The 23,316-nt window shown below is 41.5% G+C and overlaps 1 protein-coding gene across 2 annotated transcripts in view; it reads left to right on the forward strand.

Moving 5' to 3' along the window:
- The first annotated feature begins 3,296 nt into the window (after nt 1-3,296).
- Nucleotides 3,297-23,316, forward strand: part of LOC109037387 (uncharacterized) — a 33,607-nt gene continuing 13,587 nt past the window's right edge. Inside the window, exons 1-2 of one of the 2 annotated variants that reach the window (XM_019052014.2) lie at nt 3,297-3,848; nt 17,202-17,350. In XM_019052014.2, coding sequence (XP_018907559.2) covers nt 3,726-3,848; nt 17,202-17,350 — 272 coding nt within the window. In that variant the 5' untranslated portion in view covers nt 3,297-3,725. The remainder of the gene's footprint in view (nt 3,849-17,201; nt 17,351-23,316) is intronic. The other variant, XM_019052015.2, reaches the window with a different exon arrangement.

Raw genomic sequence — 23,316 nt, forward strand, 5'->3', positions numbered from 1 at the left:
GGATTGATAGGAGGGGAGGGGGTGTTGGGCCGTAGCTTCGCTCCTCTCTCTTTTATACAGTCGTGATTAAATAAAAAAAATTTCAAACATTTCATGAAGTGTTGCCAGAAAAACTCAGTATCAGCAACCAGAATTTTGTTCATCCCACTTCAAATCTCAGCTGAAATCACGTCGCTGGCACCACACTTTTCGAGGCCCTCCAAAATAACGGTGTCAAAAATGTTTATACAGGTGAATAATGTAGATGTAGAATCAACTTCCTCGTTCTGGGCGAGGGAGCAGTTGCGCGGCTGTGTTTAGTAAAAACAACTTATGAACATTCAAGTGTTGCCGAACTTCCCTCGATTAAATCCTGATTGCCCAGAAAATGTATGACTGTTCTCCGTCGAAATTCTCAGATACGCTGGATTTATTTTATAGCGAAATTCTCTAAAAGAATTATGGACACAAACTCACACTTTTCCCGGAAAATTCGTATTTTATTTGAGGATATTTGACAAACTTTGAATGCTCATATGACGTTCTTCCTCAGCACGGCGGGCGGCAGCGTGAGGCGCACCGATCTCTTCACCTGGCGGTCAGCGAGAACGTTGCCTACCTGCTCTCGTATCTCAGCGCCGAGAGCTTTTTGCCGAAATGACCGGCTCTAGAAAGTATTGCCTTGTTGGCTCCACTCCCTGATTGGTTCTTTTAATGGGGCCCCTAAGGACGTTGAAATATACGACAGGTAGGGCCCAAAAGTGCAGCCAACCTATGAACTCAAGTTGTCTAGGGTTCTTGGCCATCTCGGTTTGATGCTATGGAGGAAAAAGTATCACAATTCCAACTATACTCCTAGCTGATTTTGGCGCCAGATATTAGAGTAGTTGCACAAGCCAGAGCTATGGTTGAGTCAGCTTAAAATGTGGTTGGACCAACCATACCTCTAGCTGGTGCACTCATAGTCAGCATAAGTGTAGTTGAATTAACTGTACCGCTGGCTGGTGCCTTTATACTTGTAGCCAGTGTAACTCCTCTCATGGCTGGCGCCAAAATCAGCTGTAGGAATCTGAGGATTGGCAGTGGCATTTTTCTAATGTTTTTCGTGTTAGAAGGTTGGCTGCTCCTCTAGGCCGTAAGAGCTCCATTTTCCGGCATGTCCTCACTCCATCTATATAGGTATTCCTAATATATAAGCCTCTTGCGGGCCGATTATGGAAATTCACAGACAAAGCTATAGACAAAGAATACATAAGGAGTATAGAGCGATCCTATTGGTTGAAATGGGTGGCTCTTAAAGACTAAGGGGGTAAATGATGTACTTACTATCGGGTCTCTCGTGGGTTGCCGTCAGTTAGTCTATTACCTACGTCTTTGTTACAACCACTTGCTTCCACCAGTAGCATCCCTCCATATTTTTTTTTCTTCTTTATCTATTGCTGTGTCTGTCAATTTCAATAATCAGCCCGCTGAAGAGCTTGCGGCCCAATAAGCCGCCTGCGGGCCGATTATTGAAATTTATAGACATAGAAGGCATAAGGAGTATAGAGCGATCCTATTGGTCGAAATGAGTGGTTCTTATAGACTAAGGGGGTACATGATGGACCAACTATCGGGTTTCTCGTGGGTTGCTGTTAGTCTATAACCTTCGTCCTTTGTCCATTGCAACCACCCGCTTCCACCAATAGCATCCCTCCATATCCTTTTTATCTTCTTTGTCTATTACTTCGTCTATAAATTTCAATAATCAGCCCGCTGAAGAGCCTTTGATGAATCAAACAGAGAGCTTCGGGCTGAATATTGAAATTGATAGACAAAGCAATAGACAAAGAAGACAAAAAGGATTTGGAGGGATCCTATTGGTAGAAGCGGATGGTTGCAATGGACAAAGGACGTAGGTAATAGACTAACTAACGGCAACCCACGGGAGACCCGATAGTTAGTCTATCATTTTCTCCCTTAGTCTATGAGAACCACCCATTTCAACCAATAGGATTGCTTTATACCCCCTATGTCTTCTCTGTCTATAGCTTTGTCTATCAATTTCAATAATCGGCCCGCTGCACAGACATGGCAACTCTTTCGATACAGCGTGGCGCGCTAATGAGCGAGGAGTGTTCCCTGTGGATGGCGGCCGGCGGCGACGTTGCAACTGCGGGCGCTTGGAGTGGCCGCGGAGGATAGTCCGTCGAGGGCCTCAACCTCCTCCAACACCCGGACTCCGAGAGCCATCAAGATGCGCGAGGGCAATCCGAGTCGAAAAGGAAAGCGCCCAAAGATGCTCCGGCATTCAAGGTCAATCGGGGACCCCCTCGATTCCGCCTCCTCCGCGGGCCCCCCGTCCTTTTCTCGCTCTATTCATTCTTAGATCATCGGAATGCTAGGTGTAAGACCCACGAGTACTTACACTTCACCTCGTCTCGCTGCCTCCTCGCTCGCCGCGGCGGAGGTGCTCGCCGCTGGGGCATTGGTCCACGGGTCTCTTGTTTTCCTTTTTCCTCTTCCTCCTCTCCGCCGTCCGGCTCCTTTCAGATTATCCCAGCCACTCCGGGCCATTTCCATTTTATCCGGCTTCAGTCTCGCGTTTGCCGTCTTTGTCCGACAAGGCTCCGGCTCTTTCGAAAAAATCCAATTTTCCTCCGGGTTTTGTTCTTTCTGCCTTCTCAGAATCGAGACGGTCCGGGCGCGTTGCGGTCTTTGAGTCCAGCACCCTGCTGCTCACATTTTTCGGCAGTTGTCGTCCGCGAAATTCGGGTTTCTTTCGCACGAAGATGAAGCCAATCCTCATTATCTAACGCTGAAGTTACTCGCGTGGTCAGATCTTAAGCTGAACGAAAATTACCGGCACATCAACCACCTAGTTCCCTTTTATATCTCACGCTGGATTGCATCGTATCGTTTACAGGCGGTAAGCTCTTAAAGTTCCATCCAAGTGCTTCGCCCTTCGCATACTTTCGCGGTTCATTAATAATCGTCGGGATTCAAATCACGCTTAGTCACAGCCAAAGTAACTTTTAACCGATGCTTGCTTAGAATACGCGAAGTGATATTGGTGATCGGTAATGTGTCCCATTTTTCGACAGATATTCGCGAAGAATTACGATATTCAAAGTTGCTTTATTTTTTAATATCACGTTGTGGCGTTCCGAATAACCATGCCGCTCTCAGCTTCCCTCCAGTGCGCGATTCTTGAACTCAACATGTTCAAGTGTATTTAAAAAATAATTTAAAGTTAATTAAAAGTGACAAGCTGTTTAACGTGTTCAAAAAGTCTGCGCTCTTGTCGTAGTGAGTTTGGATTTCGTGTTTTTTGGATATTTTCGCGGAGTGAGAAAAGTTTTCAAGAGTGAGGTAATTTTGAGACTCTCAAGAACACTCTGCATCCGTGTGTGTCTGATTCTTACCCTGTCTTGTGTCTCATCGTGTGTTCTTCAGTTTTAATCCCGGGTTTCCATCGGTTCCGCGTTAGCGCGAAAGAGACGCCGGTCTGGAACTCGGGTCGTGGACTCGGCGCGGGTTGCCAAAAAAAACGTGGTGGCAAGTCGAAGCCGGTGACGGCGGAGGTGTGTGCACTTCCGGAGTGTGCGTGGATCGGAGTGTGTGCGTAATTTTGGTGTGATGCCCGGGCGGGGCGGCAGGGCCCGGGGTCGGGGCGTTTGTTCCGGATTTGGACTCGGTCCTGGAGCCGGGCGCGTCGTCGTCCCCGGGTCGCCCTCGCGGTCGCCGTAAGCGGCGTCATCGGTAGAATGGTGCGGGCGGCCACCGTCTCCGACGCGCACGTTCACCTCCACTACTCGGCCCGCAAGTTCAGGAACAATCTCATCGCCGGCATCTCACGGGCCGAGGATGTGGCAACTCAGGACCGGCAGGTTTGTCCCTCTTATTCACGATACCTTAAGCCCTGGATAGACGATCAAATTCCCGAACTAATTCCGATCAAAGTAGCATCAAAGTGTCGGGAGTCATCAGTCTCAAACTCATTAATTTGCTTCATTTATAAATGTTAACTTGGCAGAAATGTTTCCTGAGGCAGGAAATGATGAATGGTGGCACTCCGTTCTGATCTTACTTTGAACAAAAAAGTGCGGCACGTCAAAATTTGATGGTAGAGTAGAATCAAATAAGTTTTGCTCTACCATGTCTGCCAACTTTTTAGCCCTTCAAAATGGAAAAATCTGACCTTTTTTTTTTTTAAATTTGTTCAAAATTTTACGCTTAATCAGGTCCCAACATCGCTTTAGGCAGTTTTTGCCATTTAATATCAGAATTTTGGCCCTAAACAGCTGAAATGTCCTGTACCGTAGCCTGTCTGCGACTCAAGTGCGCAACTTTAACGCTTCATAACCATCATCTTGCATCTAAATACTTCCACTTCTGCTGTAAATTCACACTCAATTTGTACCTAACTTATTATTTTCAGTTATATTCATCCAAATAAGTGAAAATATTGACCGTCTTTGCGTCATGCAGCCTTGTCTGCGGAATTCGCGTCCTGTACCGTAGCCCCCTTTTTTCAGCATCATTTCGTCCGTTACAGTGCAGCACTTATGAACTTTGTTTACTTTTTTTGTGTTATCGTGACTATCACACGCTGATGTCGAGCAGAGGAAAAAAAACCGCAATGAAACAGTAAATTTTGACCGTTTTTTATGAGTTTCTAGGTTTAACGACCATCTAGGATGTCCTTACCGTATACCTACCTTTTTAATGCATAAATCACTTCAAACTCTCGAATTTTGGTATTTTTTGATACGCTCTGATATCTTAACCTCAAATCCAGAATTTCAACCACATGCGTGAATATGCCCGAGCACCGTTGCCAATAATCACACGATTTGTCCGCACCGTAGCCGTCCGTACCGTAGCCCGTAGCCGTCCGGTACCGTAGCCCGTAGCTGACGCGCGATGCGGCCGGGTCTACGGTAAGTACGGACAAAATGCGAAAGTCATCCAAAAATCGGTGCGCTGTTTGATAGATCATCCCACTTTACTTTATTTTATCTATCACCAAAATTTGGAATTTAAAAAAAAAAGAGAGACGTATTTTTTTTTAGTACGACGCGACTTAGAAGAAGGAGGCTTTTTTTTCGATGATTGCATAAGGATCGCCATCTTTTTATTTTTTTCATTTTTTCTTTTAGAACTTTGAGTCCTCTTTTTCGTCTGAAGTTCATAGCAATTTATTCGTTTAATATTTATTCGTTAATATCTAACTTATTTTTTTCTTATTGTCCTTTAAATATTTATTTAAGGTGATTTGTGACCACATTTTCGATAAATTTACCTTTTTGTTTTCTTTCTTATTTTGTAAAAGTGCACCTGAAACGTTCTAACGTTGTCAAGCTTGTTTTAAGAACTCAGCTTCTAAGATTTGTCCCTAATTATTTAATGCGTTTACTTTAAAATAAAAGCAGTTCATTATTTTTGAAAAACTGATTTACTTACTCTTTTTACCTTTATTGCCTGTAATTATTTATAAAAGTGGCACTTATAAGCTATGCTATAACTTAGCAGTTTATTCCCCAATGAATTTCAGTTCTTTATAATTCGGCCCTTGCATACAGTAATATTTACGAATGCCTCTTCGTCCTTACCGCAGCCCGTTTGTCCGTACCGTAACGTTATTGTCCTGTACCGTAGACCAGTAAAAAATTGTACAATTTGTAGCTTTAAAAAGAGCAAACCTGTAGAAATTCTTTAAAAAAGTTGTCTACCACATCTTCTAAGTTAGTTCTAAAGAAATTAATTAAAATTAATCGTATAATTACATTTCCCGGTTTTTATGGGAGAAAAATGATGGCGCAAAATTCTATAAATCGGACTTTAGAGCAATTTGGGTGCTAAATTTTGGAAGTAAAAACTTTGAAGGAAATTTTTTTTTATTCTTCTACAAGAATATATCTCATTGAGTGCAAAAAAACTTAAAACGGTATTATTATCGCACGTATTGATAGAAAAACAAGCCTGTTTAATTGGTCTACGGTACGGACAAAAAAACTTAACTTCCAGCGATAAAAGAGGCCAAAAAATTTTTTCTGTTGAAAAAGAAGATTGACCACTATTAAAATCGACTTTCCAAGAGTATGAGGACTTCAGAAAACATCCTGAAGTCTTGAAATAACTAAAGTCACTTTTTTACAAAACGATGGCTCCAAGAGCAAAACTTATTTGATTCTACTCGGTAGATGGTGACCACCAGTCATCAGCATGTCTACTTTGATCGGAATTGGTTCGGACTTTGATCGTCTATCCAGGGCTTAAGCGGGATGGCGGGTTTTTCGAAAGTCAGGAACAAGGCACATTTTGGCAGTTTTATCAAAGGTCCTGTCCACAAAGACGTCAGGGTTCTAAGAGCGAGGGGGGGGGGGGGGGGGGTGTAGGTCTAGAGTACCTGTAGACGGGAGAGTATTGCCATCTCTGTGCCGCTCTCTTGTTGGTTCATCAGTTTTGGACTATCATGGTGCTCCAAAGTTGACCCAATGTAAACAAGCCCGTCCGAGAGGCACACGCACTATTGGCTGAGAAAGGAATGATAATCACACTCAAAGCTTAATTTTAAATATAAAACGCTGACCCCGCGAACACAGTGCGGTCAGCGCGAAACGTGTATTAGCGCCTACAAGACTGCATGGATACCTCATGCAATGCGCGTCCAGTGCGAACTGATTAGCGCCTACGAGACTGCATGGATACTTCACGCATTTGCGCGGGCACACCGTATGAATGCAGGTTCCATGCTCGCATCGTCAAATGCGGGAATCAAGGGTGTAACTATTCAAACTTCGGTGTAGGTATAAGCAAAAATATTCATCAAAGTTCGATCCTTACTCAATTTAGAAGTTTGATATAAAACATTTTTAATCACACCCGAAATCTCGACGAGAACTTTGTCGAACTTTTTCTCCATCTTGTTTGTTTACATTGAGCCAAACTAGGAGTGGAGGGGCTGGGGTTTGTTAACATTGGTCCATCTTCGGGGCTCCATGATTGCCGACCAATCAGAAGCGGCACATTTTTTCTGTAGTTAAAGGATTGAGATGGCAATACTCTCCCGTGTGCAGGTCCTCTAGTTTTATCCAAGGTTCTGTCCACTAATGACGTCAAGGTTCTAAGAGCGAGGGGGGTCAAGGGGCGCCCGATCTATGCTGAGAGGGGTACAGGCCTCACATTCACGATAGCTTCCATCGTCTGAAGCGGGATGGAAGGTTTTCGGAAAGTCAGGGAAAATTTGGAACATTTTGGCAATTTTATCCAAGGTGCTGCCCACTAAGGATCACAAGTGCCGTATGACGTTTAAAAGTTTCCGCCGCCATTTTATCTATTTACAGAGAAATTTTTCAACGAGGCTGTCCAAAAATTTCATTTAATTTTCTTTAAAACTCAGTGAAATTTTCAAACAGATTCAACCAAAAAATTCTCTGTAAAAGAAAGAAATGGCGGCGGAAATTGTAAAACGTCGCATGGCGCTTGTGATACTTTGGCCGGAAAGTGACGATGCTCATCTTGCTCATTATTTTATCTGTATCTCTCTCACTGAAAAAAAAATCTCGGTGTATTTACTAAGAAAAGGGTAAAATTACCAAGAATTCAGGGTTCTATTTGATCCCAGTTTTTTCTCGGTAAAATTACCATTTGTGGAATTGGTAATTTTACCAAGAATCTCGGTAAAATTATTGAACTTTCTCGGTAATTTTACTGGACTTCGATAAAAACGCCAATATTTTTTATCGACTGTGGTAGAATTACGGAGATAAAATAGCAAAGTTACCGGGAATTGATTACCAATAAAAGTGGTATTCTTACCTGAAAAAACAGTAAAAATACCGGTTTTTAGGTAAACTTACTAGTCTGTCTTGGTAAAATTACCAATAATTGGTAAAAAAAAGTAAGATGGTAAAGGTACCAACGGACCTTGGTAAAAACGCCGAGAATTTTTTTCAGTGCTGGAGAATGGTCCTTGTTCCCACAAAGCTCTACGCGAAACTCCGCCGAGGCAGGAACGTGGATAGCCGTTTCCAGGTTGTAACCCTGTCCAGCGACCCATTAGCGGGGTCGGAACAAGTTGATTTCTGGTGGGATCATCGATGCCACACCTGCTACAGAGAGCAACGCGCGGAGCCGTGTCGTGATCGATGGCTCTCCTATTGTGAGGCTCGGGCTGAGGTCAGAGCACCCGAATCGGCATGATTCACCTATGATGCCGTGCCGAGGAAAAACGGCTCATGAACTTTCAGGTGTTGCCAAATTTCCTTTGATAAATTACGAATTTATTTAGAAAGTTGTAAATATTTTTCCTCCAATTTTTCTGGCAATTTTGTTCGCAATTGAATCTTAAATATTTGCAAATTCCATGGGAAATTATGCATGGCTCTAGTCTAAAATAAATTTTATATCAGGGGAAATTTGGCAACAATCGAATGTTTTACGGCGTTTTTCCTTAGCACGGTAGTGTATGCAAGGGGCGAATTGCCTGCGGCTGGGCGACTGCGACCGGCGAGCATAAGCCGCGTTCCCACTGGTAGCGTGCGCTGCGGAGTTCGCCGCGCGACTGACAATGAGTGCTTGTTGCACTTTTCCCACTGAGATAACATTTATAGAGAGACTATGGACACTGGGTTCGTTGATCTGGGCGCGTTGATGACGGCGCAGAGATACAACTATTCGTGCTCAATGGATGTCCGTGTTGCGTCCGCAAAATTGAAGGCGCGATGGCGCGAGGCGTGAACTCGCAATAATCTGCTCTATACTGCTGATGCAGTGTTGTTTAGATTCGAGAGACATTTTCATAAAACTAGGCCCGACTAAGTCTTTCCTATCCTCGGCTTTGTTTTTCACGTAGCCCTTGAAGCACCACTACAAATAAGACCAACGGAACGAACTTAACATAGAACAAGAGCAAAGGAAAAGAAGCGAGTTAATGACGGCGCAGAGATACAACTATTCGTACTTAATGGACGTCCGTATTGCGTCTGCAAAATTGAAGGCGCTATGGCGCGAGGCGTGAACTCGTCATGTTCCGCTGTACGCTGCCAATGAGGATTTACTTAAATTTAGAAGAAAAGTTTAAAAACGACGACCGAACACGTTCCTCGTATGCGGTTGTATTGACCATCGAGTTTTTCTTCTTTTTTTCAATTTGATGTCTACTTACGCATTCATTACTGTGTGTTTTGAGACCAAATATCTTAGGTTCGTATGTAACTGCCCCATGCCCATGCAAACCTCAAGGCACGTGTTTTTAGTAAGCTGAAGTTGTCGTCATTTTTTGGTTCCTTAGGGACTCTTAGAGACTCTTTGGGAAGTGGGGGCCAGTGTCCTTATCCTCTCTATAAAGGTACTCTTTGTAGCACGGATGACTTGGTGTCGCGTCGTGCGCTGCTGCTGGAAACGCAGCTTCGTTCCGCCTCACATGGATGAGATTGAGCGCATGAAGATGGTCCGAGGGTTTCTTTGCGAGCCTATCATCCTGTGGCGTCATGGATCGTGTCCTCCGGCAAATAGAGTTTTATTTTGCTCACTTACGTCACGGATTAGACTAATTTGTCCATCCGCGGATAAGCGAGTGCAACGGGCAGGCGAAGGTGCAGGCGATGCCGCCGCAGCCGAGAGTCCCCTCGCGGTCCTTGCACTGGAGTGATTTCTGAACCAGCAGTTTATAGGGTGGCCACCGTCTGTAGAATCTAGAAAAGACAGGGGAAAATAACAAAATGACACGTAATGAGTTTATTTTCAACTGCGCTCCCATTTCCCGGAATTAGTTCCAGGAGATTAGGAGATGATCCTGAATTTTTCCCGGGACTCTTGAAATTCCCGAAAATTTCCGGATCTTTTGTACTTTCCGGAACATTATCGGAGCTCTTGAAACAAGTTAAAAGGAATCCCGGAACTTTTGACGGTCATGGAGCGGGAGAAATTGGAAAAAGAAGTTCCGTATCCCGAAACTTCGGACGGTCATGGAATGGGATCACTGATACTCAAGAGGTACTTTAACATGTTTAACTGTGTGTCGCGTCACATACGACTTGCCTGTACCTGTATTTTGCCCCAATAGAAATATCTTAAAATTATTATTTCCTATCCCGCATTTGCTCTCAAATTCTAAGAATTTTGTCGGAACTATTTCTTGGAAACTCGAAATAATCAGGGAATTCCAGTTTTAAAGATAAAAGAACGTGCAAGAACAAATGTGGGCACTCGTACCGCCGAAAATGACCTATAGCTAATCAATTCACCAATAAAGTTTACGCTAAATAAGTTTACGCACTTTTAGACTACAACAGAAGATTCGCCATCTTGATTCTTCATTTACTTTTCATGCTAAACTGACGTCAGACGATCTCCTACCGCAATATAAAATCGCGTAAACTTTTTTGGCGTGGACTCCAGAACGTTTAAAATCAGGTACGTCCAGGCATTCAAATTTAATAGACGATTTTTGTGATTTCCAGTCGAATTTTCCGTCAATGTAAGTTTTTTTTGGTTACTTTATTTTGTTAGACTTTCATTTTGGTTCTCTGGGCTTCTACTCAGTAAATACGTACTGGTAAAGGGTGTTTGCTTACTAATAAATTGGTGACAATCTGTGTGAGTGTGTGTGTGAGGAGGGGATGAAGAAAATCAAAGCACATCTTTACTACGATTTCGTCCGAGCATGCAAATCTGGGAGATGAAAGAACTTAAGCAACTTATAAACGGAAGCAACGTACTCTCAAATTTGTACTTCCTCACTCCCATTGTTTTCTCTTGTGTGTGAATTTTAGGACAGAGAGGCTAGGGAATTTTAGTTTGAGGATGAGAAAAAAATCAGACTGTGCCAAAAAATAGATTTCTGCACAAATGAGATGACAAAAACAAAAACATAATGAGAAAAAGAAATAAGAAATCAGGGAAGAGGAAGAAAGAGCGATAACCAATTTGAGAATAATTCTGTGAGCAGTTCGCGAAAATTTTGGACCATTGCTTGTTTCGAATTTTTCGACCTCTAAACTGTGGAGGAACGAGGACCGTGCCAGTGAGAGGGAGTGAGCGTTAGGAATAATGGCAGGGATTAAAGTTCGCGTCAAATAAATCTCGGTTAACGACCGACCGAAACGCCTAAAATGAGATGGGAATCAAGGAGCCGAAAGCACTATTTACCAAGAGTGATGCGCCTTCTTTTGATCGGGTATGCAAATAAAGACACTTCTGCGTTGTAAAAATTGCATGCGTGAAATTTAAATGCAGCCTCAGAGCTTTGTATTGGACGATTCTTGAATTTGCGAGCCGTCATATTCTGTTTTTATCATTTAAGGAGGGGGGGGGGGAGGTCCTCTGTCCAGGCAAGGCGAAAAGTTCTTAAAAAGTCGGTGAATTCGGCCCAACCCTGAACAGTTAGGGAATTTGGCTGCGAAGCCCTGACATTTTTTCTTCCAGCCGGAAATTGCAGTTTTATGCTTTCATGAGCCTTCGCGAGCTTAAATTTTATTCCTTTTTTTTTTCAAAGAATTTAATAGAGATATCATGTCAAAAAGACAGAGAAAATATCGTCACCTTCCGGCCGAAGTATCATAAGCGCCATTCAACGATTACAAATTTACGCCGCCATTTTATTTTTACAGAGAAATTGTTGGTTGAATCCGTTTGAAAATTTCATTGAATTTCATCAGCAACACAAAGAAAATTCAGTGAAATTTTCGGACTGCTTCGTTGAACAATTTCTCTGTAAAAAAAAGAAAATGGCGGCGGAAATTTTTAAACGTGTCATGGCGCTTGTGATACTTTGGCCGGAAAGTGACGATATTATGAAGTCAGGGAATTTTGAAATTCAAGAACACTTGAGATCCCACGAAGCCTTCAAAATCAAAGGCCTTGGGAAGAGTTTCAATTTCATCCAAGGCTTCCGAGGTTTTTGAATTGAATTTTTACCTTGCTAAAGAAACGCATTCTTGCTAAAAGCTTTCTTTTCATCGGCCGGTGCCATTTTTCTGCATCAATTCACCCGATTGAATGTGAAGCAATTTCTTTTCAGAGGAGCGCGTGTGTTTTCTTAACCGCGCTACAAAGACGAGAGAAGAGCCCGTGCGACAGGTTGATTTGCTCAGTTTTTTGCTCTCCGGAAGTCGAGCGATTAGCATAAATTATTTCTTCGCTGTTCGAATTTCTACCCTGCTCCTCGACGATCGTTGCAATCCGTTATTACACAACGTCAACAAGTACTTAGATAGTATCTTAAGGCTGTCCCCCTCAATCCGGAAGTTGCAATGATAGGATAGTATGATACTCACATCTTCAAATGTTAAATGATGAGGATTGGTTTAAACTGAACTATTCATGCAAAACGCATGACACCCTTGCAATAATAGCGGGATGATTATTACAATTAACAGATTGGCAGACCAAACTATAAATGGAGAGATAATACAAATGGAGCGACCCTATTAATTGAAACGGGTGGTTGTTATGGACTAAAAAAGGGGACAATGATAGACTAACTTGGTTTCTCGTGATCTCTCGTGGCGTTTTGTTTGTTAGTCTACTCTTACCTCCTTTGCCCAATGCAACCACCCGCTTAAACCGATAGGATTGCTCAATTTTCTCTTCGTCTTCTCTGTATATTGTTTTGTCTATAGATTTTAATAATCAGCCCGCAGGAACGCACAAACGCAATCACACACCCAAAAATCTGCATCAATAAGAAGTATCATAAGTCGTTCTTAAATCTAATAGCAGTTAGGTAATATTTTACCATTGCACGTTATAGTTACCTAATATAAGTGATAGCACGATTAAGGGAAGTGATCAGATATTCCTATATGTCTCTATGCAGCTGCGTGAGAAAGTTTCCCAGTGTAAATGAAATCATACTTACCATAAATTTTCGCTAAAAATTCCCTTCAACTGATGTTTGCTGCTTGGAGTATCAAAATCTGTCCTTATCTCATACCTAGTTAAATAATTTTCTTTTATGAAGAAAGCTCATGATATCTACTATGTGGTTTTTAGAAGTGGACCCCAAGACGATCGGCACCTCCTAAGTGCCATCAACTATAATCATTGATGACCTTATCCCTGCTGCTTAAAATATAGGTACGGCTATACACAGACGAAATCATATTTTTCAAAATCAGGGAATGTAAGGGAAAGTAGGAAGTTAGAGAGTTCGAATGCGAACACGCACGTGGTGAGCATCAACCGACGGCCGGTAATGCTCTTCATCGCTTATAAGGTGAGCTATTTTATTTTTAGCTCCACTTGATTTCTGCTATTCTCGCTCCTATATCGGCGAATAGCGCTCAGCGTAAAGGTCAGAGGAAAGTTAAGAAATGATCGAAACATTTTTGTCTTGTCATAAAGTAAGGTTTCTTCTGAAGTGCCAGAGAAAAGTCTGAGAAACTTAAAATCCGAAAAATTTGGCCACTTTTTTTTTAATTAGAGCAGGGCACAGGCCTTGATGACAGTGGCCAGTCGTCCTTCAAAAATAATGAATTTGGGCACTAAATTTGGAAAATTTCATACAGATTAACGTGTTTTAGTTCATTGATATGTACTTCTTTGCACAGCATCCATAATGCAATTTCATTCATGAAATATATTACATGTCTACATATTTTGACGAGACTTCAGCAGAAGATAATGAAACCGTAGGAATGAATGACATCTGTGCCACTGGGAACTGAAGTATCTGTACAAGATGCGTAAATTCGACAGGACCTGGTGGCCATGTGGTTTTAGAGCGCAACTTTAAGTCTGTCTGCTCGAATAAAATAATAATAGAGCGATATTTTCCCGATACCCCCGAGCCCGTCGCGACTCAACGACGCATCCGGCTGCAGAAAAATTATAACGGAGTAGCCGTTTTTTAATCGGAGGATTCCATGGAGGGGCTGTAAAATTAGGGCCGAATAATGGATCGATTTCCAATTGAGCTCTGTTGCTTAATTAGAACAGCGATTCGAGGATTTTTTTTTTAGGTATTATTGAGGGAGTTTCGTTCTCGGGAATTTGCGCCGTATTGGGCCTCCGTAACTTCGTATTTGGAGGTTGTATCGATTAGTAACTTTGGGATTTTTAAACCATATTAAGGTCCACGAAATTCTCTAAATTTAATCAAAATCTGCAATGAGTATGAATTCACTTTTGCTAGTTGATTTTGGAATTAAACAACCCGTGAGCCATGAAAGTTTCTTTTATGTACCAAGTCTCTCTCGCGTGAATTCTCAGTGCCTTTCTCGAGGCACTCTTTCAACAAACAGGAGGTTGTGGATTGTCGTCAGTGGCGTGGCGTGCATTGCGATGTATCGATTTGTCTGCAATTCAAACCTATGGTAAAGAATCGATTATTAAGGTGTTCGCTGCGACCACCCTGTTTATCGATCCTTTTCCATAGGTTTAAATGGCATAACAATCGATAGATATATCGATTCGGCAAAGCACGCCACGCCACTGGTTGTCGTAGGCTGTTACCTCTCAAAGAATAGTCTCATTTGTGTTTAATGTTTAAAGCAGTAGGTCATATAATACCCTTTTAAGAAGAATAAAGTGTTTCATGGCAAATAAAATCCACGTTTTTCTAGTTTCACCATCGATAGTTAAATCAAGCCCTTTCAAGAATCTCCCAAAAGCTGCATAGTCTTGGTTGTATTAAATTATAAAACATTAGAAACGTTTAAAGAGTAAGAAATTCACTGCTCAAATATAGTCGTGCCCCTAAGCGATTCCCTCGTCTTTTACTTCTGAATCGTGTTTGAAGTGAGCGGTACGTTCATGTTCGAAAACTTGACATTTAGTGCACAGCGTCTCTTAAAAAGGTCATCTCACCGGACATTCGTAAGACATTACTGCACCTCGTGTCGCCGATATCCCTCCAAAAATCGATCATTTCCCAATCCCCTTACCCTCTTGGTGTGTAAAACCACAGTATTCTCGTGGAGAAGAAAAGTTCCACGCTGAGAGGTTTAGACTCCAAGAAAGCCTGCGTTTTACTTAATGATTTTCTTTTCGTTGTCATTTATTGTCGGGTAATGTAACGTTTTCCATCTGAGAGTTCATCGATCATGAAATATCTCTATCGCAAACGCGACAAAACTTGTAAATGGAATGTTTCGACGAGCGCCAGTTGAGTTTAAATATTTTTCGTTAACCTAATCTTTTTTATTTTTAAATCCAGAAGAGTTGAAAATGTTTGTGAACGACTCAGTTTGACCAGTTTTGGACCCGATGTCCAAAATTCGAATTACTGGAACCTTTTAAGGAACTCTTAGAATTTTTAAATGCCAAATCATTAGGACTTTCTGATGAGCGAGTATGCGTGCCTGATCCAACTTTTTTTTCTAAAATAAACGGTTCGGGAGGTAACATTTTGCAGGGTTTGAATGTTCATAGGGCGCTCTTCCTTGACCTGGTAGGCTAGTTAGGAGAGCAAGCACTCTCAAAACTGGCTGTGAGAGTTGTGAAATCGAGTGCTCCTGCAATTATTCGGTTATGCAATTTTAGCTACCGGAAAGTTGATATAGTTGTATCACCGCCTTTGCTCTCATTGTAAATGGGCGAGTTTCACAGAAACTTGATGCGTACTTGCACTGCTCGCTTCTTACAAGCGAATCGAAGTTACGGCTCAGTTCCAAAAACAGATGGTACCATGTGCTAAAAAATTAATCAACCTTGTCGTTCGTCTGTAATTTATCATCACCTTTGAAAAAATATTCACTCTCATCAATACAAGGAGCCCTAAATGATGTTTCTCTTAACAAGAAAAGTTAGGATAACAATTCGAACGAAATGCAATCAAAGTACATGATTTCCAGCGCTAGCTATCGAAAAAAATGCATTAATCGAATATGATTTTAAATATTTTATTAAAACTGTATCACCACAAACGACATGAAAATTATCTCTCTTGTCTTTTAGTGTATTTTCCGAAGGAAAGGTACACTATTTTTTTACTCGTGACCATTCTTTCTTATTAGAACCACTAAACTTTATCGTCGCTCAATAAGTTTCATAACTGACGAGGATCCACCTAAATTTTGCTCTTTCCTGATCTCGAAAATGACTAACGATTTGGAGCGGTTTTCAAAGTGGGGAATTGTTGCGAAACAGATTTTATCGCAAACGACGAGTTGTAGCCAATATCCGCAGGATGGAATTGAATAAATCCGCAGCTAATGAGCTGAAAACACTGTAACTTCAGACACCAGCCTCCGGCATGAGGAACACTTGCTCAGCTTATCAAAGTGTATCGTTCATCTGGTTTGCATTGTTTTTCCAGTCGTTTTTACGGCTTCAGTCTGTTCAGCGCACGCCCAGATCATTCAGGTCTTTTTATTTGTCATCACCGCGCTTTGTCGCAAAATTCTATTTTTTTCTTTATCCAAATTTGTTTTCATTATCTTTTCTATAATTCTTTCTCCTCGGTCCCATGTTGAAGTTTCAGTATAACTATGCTAACAGGAAGCTTTTTACTCATCCTGTAAGTTCGCGTAAATCTTTGAGTTTAAAATCCATACGCAAAATGCACATCGATACATCCGCGGACGTTACGTTACACTGTAGCCATTTAGAAAACACTTTAAGGGTTTTTTTTTTCTTTTTCAAATGATTTCGGTTTATATTTGTTGTTGGTGCTTCCCCCCCCCCCCCTTTATAGGATGATGTGTCACTTTGTCACAGTATGTGTGTGTATCACTGACAAGCCGACAGCCAATTGTGTTTCATGCTCCCGTTTTTCGTGCCAAACTCGTTTTCGCTCTAAAATTAATTTTACTTGAAACTGTTCAAGAATTGACTGCGAATGTATTCAACCAGAATTAGTCTAACTACATCAGACAGTGTCTGATTTTCTCTCGCGTTTTATGTACAGCGGAAATTAAGCAATACTTTCTCTCGAAATGTCGTTAGTGTACTCTTCCTAATCTAGAGGAAGTTTATAGTCAGTTTCATGGCATTAAATTTATGATCCAGGAATCATCGAAAGTTTTTAGGCATTATTTGTTTATACTTTTCTTGTCAAAAAATAATACCTACGTGGGAGAAAATTAGAGCGCATTGAAGTGCAGACAGGCTGATTCTCTTTGAATCCGTGTCCTCAATTGTGTTCGTGGTGAAAATGGGTGCGAAATTTTACTTTTCAAAACCTCCACCCAACATCCCGCTCCTTACATAGTTTCATAAACGTTGAAAATGTGCGAAGACAAAATATCGTCGAGTGAGGAAAATTAATTTGCAATTTTTTTCTTTGATTTCAGGTGACAGTGAGAAGTGGGGCTGCGGAGAATGGAGTGCGCAGTAATGGTTCGTCGGCAATAAGCCACCATACAAGCGATGGTATCTCTAGCGGAGCATCAATTTGCAACCGTAGGCAATCGATCGACTCGCTCGCCCAGCATTCGACTGTGTAAGTAGAACAGACAAATATTCACTTGGGAGCCTTTAAAAAATAACGTCATGCAAAATTTCGGATTTTTTTACCCCCTAACCCCTTCATAAGCTTTTGGGGACGTAAGAGAGGGGCGTTTCCTTTAACACGTAAGAAAAAACAAAAAAAAACAGCGTAACGCTTTCCTCGACCCCCTCTCTCCTCCAGCGTTACGTATTTCATGAACGGTCTCGCGTTACTCCAAGTTTGTGTTCACCTTTTATAGAAATAGACTGATTTAGTTGCTACGTCATTCGATACATTTCGGTAAAATAAGCGAAATTTAATTGGCCCGTTTGAATTTCGATTAGTTTCCCCGCACTTTGAAATCGCGATAAAATTAAAACAGCCAATTAGGGAATTGAATTTTCTCAGATTGAGGTTATGCTTTTGTTTACAATTGAACCAGCGAAAATATCCATTTATCGAATGATGTAATCATTAAATCAGTTTATTCTTGATGACAAAAACGCATTACATTGCGTAGATCGATAGCTCGGAGGAAGATCCCTCAAAATCGCGCTTTTTCTTTGAGGTTGAAAAGACTTTCATAGGCTTAACAGGGGAAGGGGAGCGCATTATACCTTTTCCAATTCAAATTCTCGATTGTATATTTTCATTAGCCGTCTTTTATTTCGTCTACAGGATTCTTCGCGGACCGCGGACCGCGGACGATCGGTGATTTTCGTAGATACTTCAGAGAGCCAATCACAGCGAGGTAGGTGTTAACAGCGCGGACCGCTGGAGGGCGCCACTGCATTTTGTTTATGTGTACCTGATCCTGATTCTGATAATACTGGGTGGGAAGCTTGCCATAGCCATAGTGAAGCATCTAATAATAAAAACTTTCTTAGGAGTGCTCGATAAAAATTTTCGAAAACGAAATAAGATGAGAAATTTGGGCATAAATGCCAACACATTTCAAATGACAACCAATAAATGAATAAAACCGTAATTATTGGATAGTTATAAAATCCTGAATTGTTTCAACAGATATGAAAGTTCGACGATCATGGGTCAAAATTGGTCAAAATACAAATAGAGACTAAATAGGATTGACAAATGACAAAATAGAAGGGCACGTGAAGAAGACAGAAGAAGATGATATTGTCGAGAGGTTAGGGTTTCGTCCGCGGTCTACGGTCTGCGAACTCCAGACCTCGCAGACGGCCGCGGACCGCAAACGTCTGCAGGTGTCCGCATCCAGGCGAATTCTTGTGTCCGCTTCGCATCCTCGAAATTAAGCCCCGCCCACTCCAAGTCATCCGCAAAATAATAAAAGACGATTGCAGACGCCTGCGGACCGCGAAGTGTCCGCTGCAGACGAAATAAAAGACGGCTATTATTTCAAGGTATAATCTGCGTAGATCGGTAGGTCGAAAGAAGATCCCTCAAAATAACTCTTTTTCTTTGTGGTTGAAAAGACTTTCATAGGCTTAACAGGGGGAGGGGAGCGCATTATACCTTTTCCAATTCAAATTCTCGATTGTATATTTTCATTATTTCAAGGTATATTCTGCGTAGATCGGTAGCTCGGAGGAAGATCCTTCAAAATCGCGCTTTTTCTTTGAGGTTGAAAAGAATTTCATAGGCTTAATAGGGGGGCGCATCATACTTTTTCCAATTCAAATTCTCGATTGTATGTTTTCATTATTTCAAGGTATAATCGGCGTAGATCGGTAGCTCGAAAGAAGATCCCTCAAAATCGCGCTTTTTCTTTGAGGTTGAAAAGAATTTCATAGGCTTAACAGCGGTGCGCATTATACCTTTTCCAATTCAAATTCTCGATTGTATATTTTCATTATTTCAAGGTATAATCGGCGTAGATCGGTAGCTCGAAAGAAGATCCCTCAAAATCGCGCTTTTTCTTTGAGGTTGAAAAGAATTTCATAGGCTTAACAGGGGGGCACATTATACCTTTTCCAATTCAAATTCTCGATTGTATATTTTCATTATTTCAAGGTATAATCAACATACTCTCTCGGTCCCGGTAACAATCTAGAATGTTCGTATCTCTTTTCTCCTCGTTTGGATTGAAACTTGCGCAAATTAGTGTTTTGATCCGCAATCAAGGATCAGTTCAATCGGTCCGTGAATGAGTTTTCGGGGCAACGGGAGTCGTTGCCGGTTGATTTGCCCGTTACGGACGGGGGCCGACGCCGGGAGCAGGGTGGACGGGGCGATCGGTGATGAACGGAAGCCCGGAAGAGTGAGGGTCGCTGCGTCGCGTCGCACTATGGTCCGAATAGCCGGTTTAAGCGGCAATAAATCGAAAAAGTGAAGTTTGGAAAAAGTTAGATTTTAAGAGGTAGATCGATAGTACATACTGTAGAGAAGACTCCTGTAAAATTTCACTTCGATTAAAGCACTAATAAAGATGTGACAAGCCTGGGAAGTGCGGCGCGCGGAGCACTTTATGAGTGCGATTCCAGTTACCGAGCGGCAGTGCTGTGTTTAAGGGCTTGTTTTCGTCGTTTCACCGTACCTGAAAGTGTTTGGGCACTTGATTCACAAAATACAAGATAAGTTTAAGATGTTTCATGCTGAAACTGTTCTTTTTCATCATATCTAATGTTCTAGATTAACCCTTAGACATAGTCACTTTTTTTCAATAAAATCGCAAAAGTAGGACCCAAAAAATATCCTTTGCACCTCTGAGCACCTCGTAATTTTACTCGGAAGTTATTGTCATGACTCTATACTACCTTTTAGTCTGAGTGGCAGATCAATCACACACAATCGCCTCAAGTTATTTCTCATGAAAAATGACGTTTTCGCGTTTCTTATCACTTACTACAATTAGCTATCATATGCCATTGACGATGACTTTTATCATGTTCCATTGTCATATTCTAGCAAATCGAATGCATTAGAGCCTAAATCTGCCCAGGCAGAATAATACGAGTTGATGGGGTTGATCGGGACCGATTGAAACTTTGTGCTCAAGAACAGCAAAGAATCGCCTCGGGAGGCTACTTTGAGGCCCCGTAAAAGTTTTTTTTTTGACGTTTTAAGTGTTTCAAACATATAATCTATCAGTGTAGATATATGTTAGCATAAGTGTAGCTTGGCAGACGAAAACAAGTCTAAACGGTTGATCGGTGGGACTTGAAAGTAAGGCTCCCGAGCAATGAAATTGTCTTAGGAAGCCACTTTGAGGTCCCGTAAACGTTTTTTTTTTTACGTTTACCCATGTTTCAAACAAATAATCTATCAAAATGGATATATTTAAGCTTAAGTTTTGCTTGGCAGACGAAAACAAGTTCAAACGGCTGATCGGTGGGACTTGAAAGTAGGCCTCTGGAGCCATGAAACGCAGAAGTATTATCCTGAGCTGTCTTTTTCAAGTTCCCTTGATAGTAGTGTTTGACGAGGCTCTACTTTTAGCTTCTTATAGTCCATCCAATGTAAAATTAATTTTTAAACTTATAAAAAAAAAAAAAAATTCTATCGAGAATCGAACCCGGGACATCAAGAAGATAAGCGAGACGCGATGCCAACTGCTCCACCGCATCGGCTTGTATCATTGGCCTCAATTTAAGGTTTCTGAACAAATTATTACCTCAGTTATATAAAGTATAAAAATGTTAAAAATGGATTTTTCCTGAAGAATATTAGCATTTTTGCACTCAGCGACCCTAAAAACCCCTGAAAACTCATGTTGCGAGGTTTAAACGTACGTATTTGATTTAATGCCACTTAAACCGGCTATTCGGACCATAGTGCGTCGGTTCATTTGAACGTGTGCAGTGTTTTTGTGTACCAACCTGAATGTCTAATTACAGGAGCTTTGTACGATGGCATTGATTGTAAGTGCAAACTACCAGTGTCGTCATGAAGTGTGCCCCGCCGCGCTAAGGACAAATGCCGTATGAGCGTTTGGATGTTGCCGAATTTCCCCCGATGAAAGTTTTTATTTTTGTGGAAAGTCATGCGTATTTTTCCCTGGGGGCTATTCATAAAACACGTAACGCCCTGAAGGGAAGGCGTGTGAGTCGACATTACCGTCCCTATCCCTACTCAACACATTACACCGTTACGCACTGGAAAAAAAAAGAAGAAGAAAAAAAATCACTGGATCTAGAGTCCAGACTCTTGAAAACATTGACAAGAAAAAATGCTCTTGATTCAATCAGATTTTTGCTTAAATCAAAAGGAAATCCGCTCAAATTAAGAGACTTGGTTCTTGATTTAAGCAAAAATCCGATTGAATCAAGAGTATATTTTCTTGTCGATGTTTTTAAGAGTCTGGACTCTAGATACAATGTGTTTTTTTATTTCCAGTGCGGGGAAAGGGAGGGGTTCCAACGGTCCATAACTGCGTTACTTGACGCTTTTTTTAGTTTTTTTTCTTCTAATTTTCAAAGATAATCTCTTCATATTCTTTCCTTTCTTTCTTTCTTCTTCTTCTTCTTCTTCTTCCTTTTTTTATTTTAAATTTTCTCTTTTATCTCATCACTTTCCTTCCCTCTATGATTTACTGTATTGAAAACAGCCTCGATTCATGTTTTTCACAAATGAAGAAAATGAAGGGGAAAATTGAGGTTTATCAATGATTTTTCTACTTTTGGATGAGGAGAGGCTTAAGCGGAGTTGCGTATTTCTTTCAAGGGGGGTTATGGACCCAGGTTACTATGAGGAGGGGGTAGGGGGGTCATAAAATGCGGTTTTTAGAGAAATATTTTATGAACGACCCCTTGTCATGTTCAGGTACGTTACATCCAAGTTTGAACGAAAGTCTCTAAAGTTCCACAGAGTATTCGTATTAAATCAAAGAAAATTTGGCAACATGCGAAAGCTCATACGGCGTTCTTGCTTATAGCGCATCAGTACTCCGGTGTGTAGCAGTCGCGCCCGTGCGAGCGCTGGTCCGTCCATGAAGCGAAACAAGGGCGGGCCGACGGGTGCATCGAATGATCCGATGTGCAGTCATTAGCTGGCCTCCATCTTAATGGTCGTACTTGCAGTCATTCAATCCCCATAGGAATCACGGATTTCAGCCGCTCGGTTACGGAATTTCCCGGCCTTTCATTTCAGTTTAGTCACACCTCTCCCATCCTCCCATTCTTCCTCTTTAATCCGCCTGTTTATTCATTCACTTTTTTCTCCTCACTTGTTGGGCTCGTTCGATCGTTTCAAAGCACACGCATTCTGTCACACACTCGTTGCCTCATTTTAGTAACTCTCTTCCATGTCGCCACTCCGAATTGGGTGTTTCCATAGCTGCCATTGGGTGATTTCAAAATCCAATTCCCTCCGTTGTCCGGACTGGTTGCATTGTCCAGCTGGGTCAATGCTTTGTATTATCGGAGGATTGAGTGGTGTCAAGTTTTTGTAGGAATCTTCGTTAATTTAAAGAGTACATCAGGAAGCACAGTGTGTCTGGAGTTTATTCGGCGAAATATCATAGATGATTTTTTAGCACAATGTCGGCTTTTGCTCCCCATGGACAATGAACATGATGGGTTCTAAAGTTAAACCCCTTGAAGTTGCAGCCCCCAAAGTTTACAGCAAATATCCGTGTTTTTTCTCCAAAATTTTAGGAGCAAGTTTGTATAAATTTCTCTAAAAATTTGCGTTTACCAGTCATATTTTATGCCAAATAAAATTTTAGGTCAAAACTTATATTCGCTCAGATTTTGAGGTGTTTGGGGGGGGGGGGGAGTCATAAACGTAATATTGACCATTTTTTGTGTTGAGGACCACAATCCCCTAAAAACTTGACCAATTTAATTTTTTATTTAAAATTTGGATTCAACAGTAAAAACTGTGTCTAGTGGAGCATCTTTATGATGCAATTGAGCCAAAACTGTTCTCAGAATTGGAAAAAGCTGATATTTTTTAAATTTTGGGGGGTCGGAACTTTCCGGTGAAAGTTGAACTTCAGGAACTCATGTTCAAGGGTAAAAATGTCTAATCTTTGCCGCCTCTTGAAATCTTGTCTG

Source organism: Bemisia tabaci, chromosome 5 (assembly GCF_918797505.1).
Source record: "Bemisia tabaci chromosome 5, PGI_BMITA_v3".
NCBI lineage: Eukaryota > Metazoa > Arthropoda > Insecta > Hemiptera > Aleyrodidae > Bemisia > Bemisia tabaci.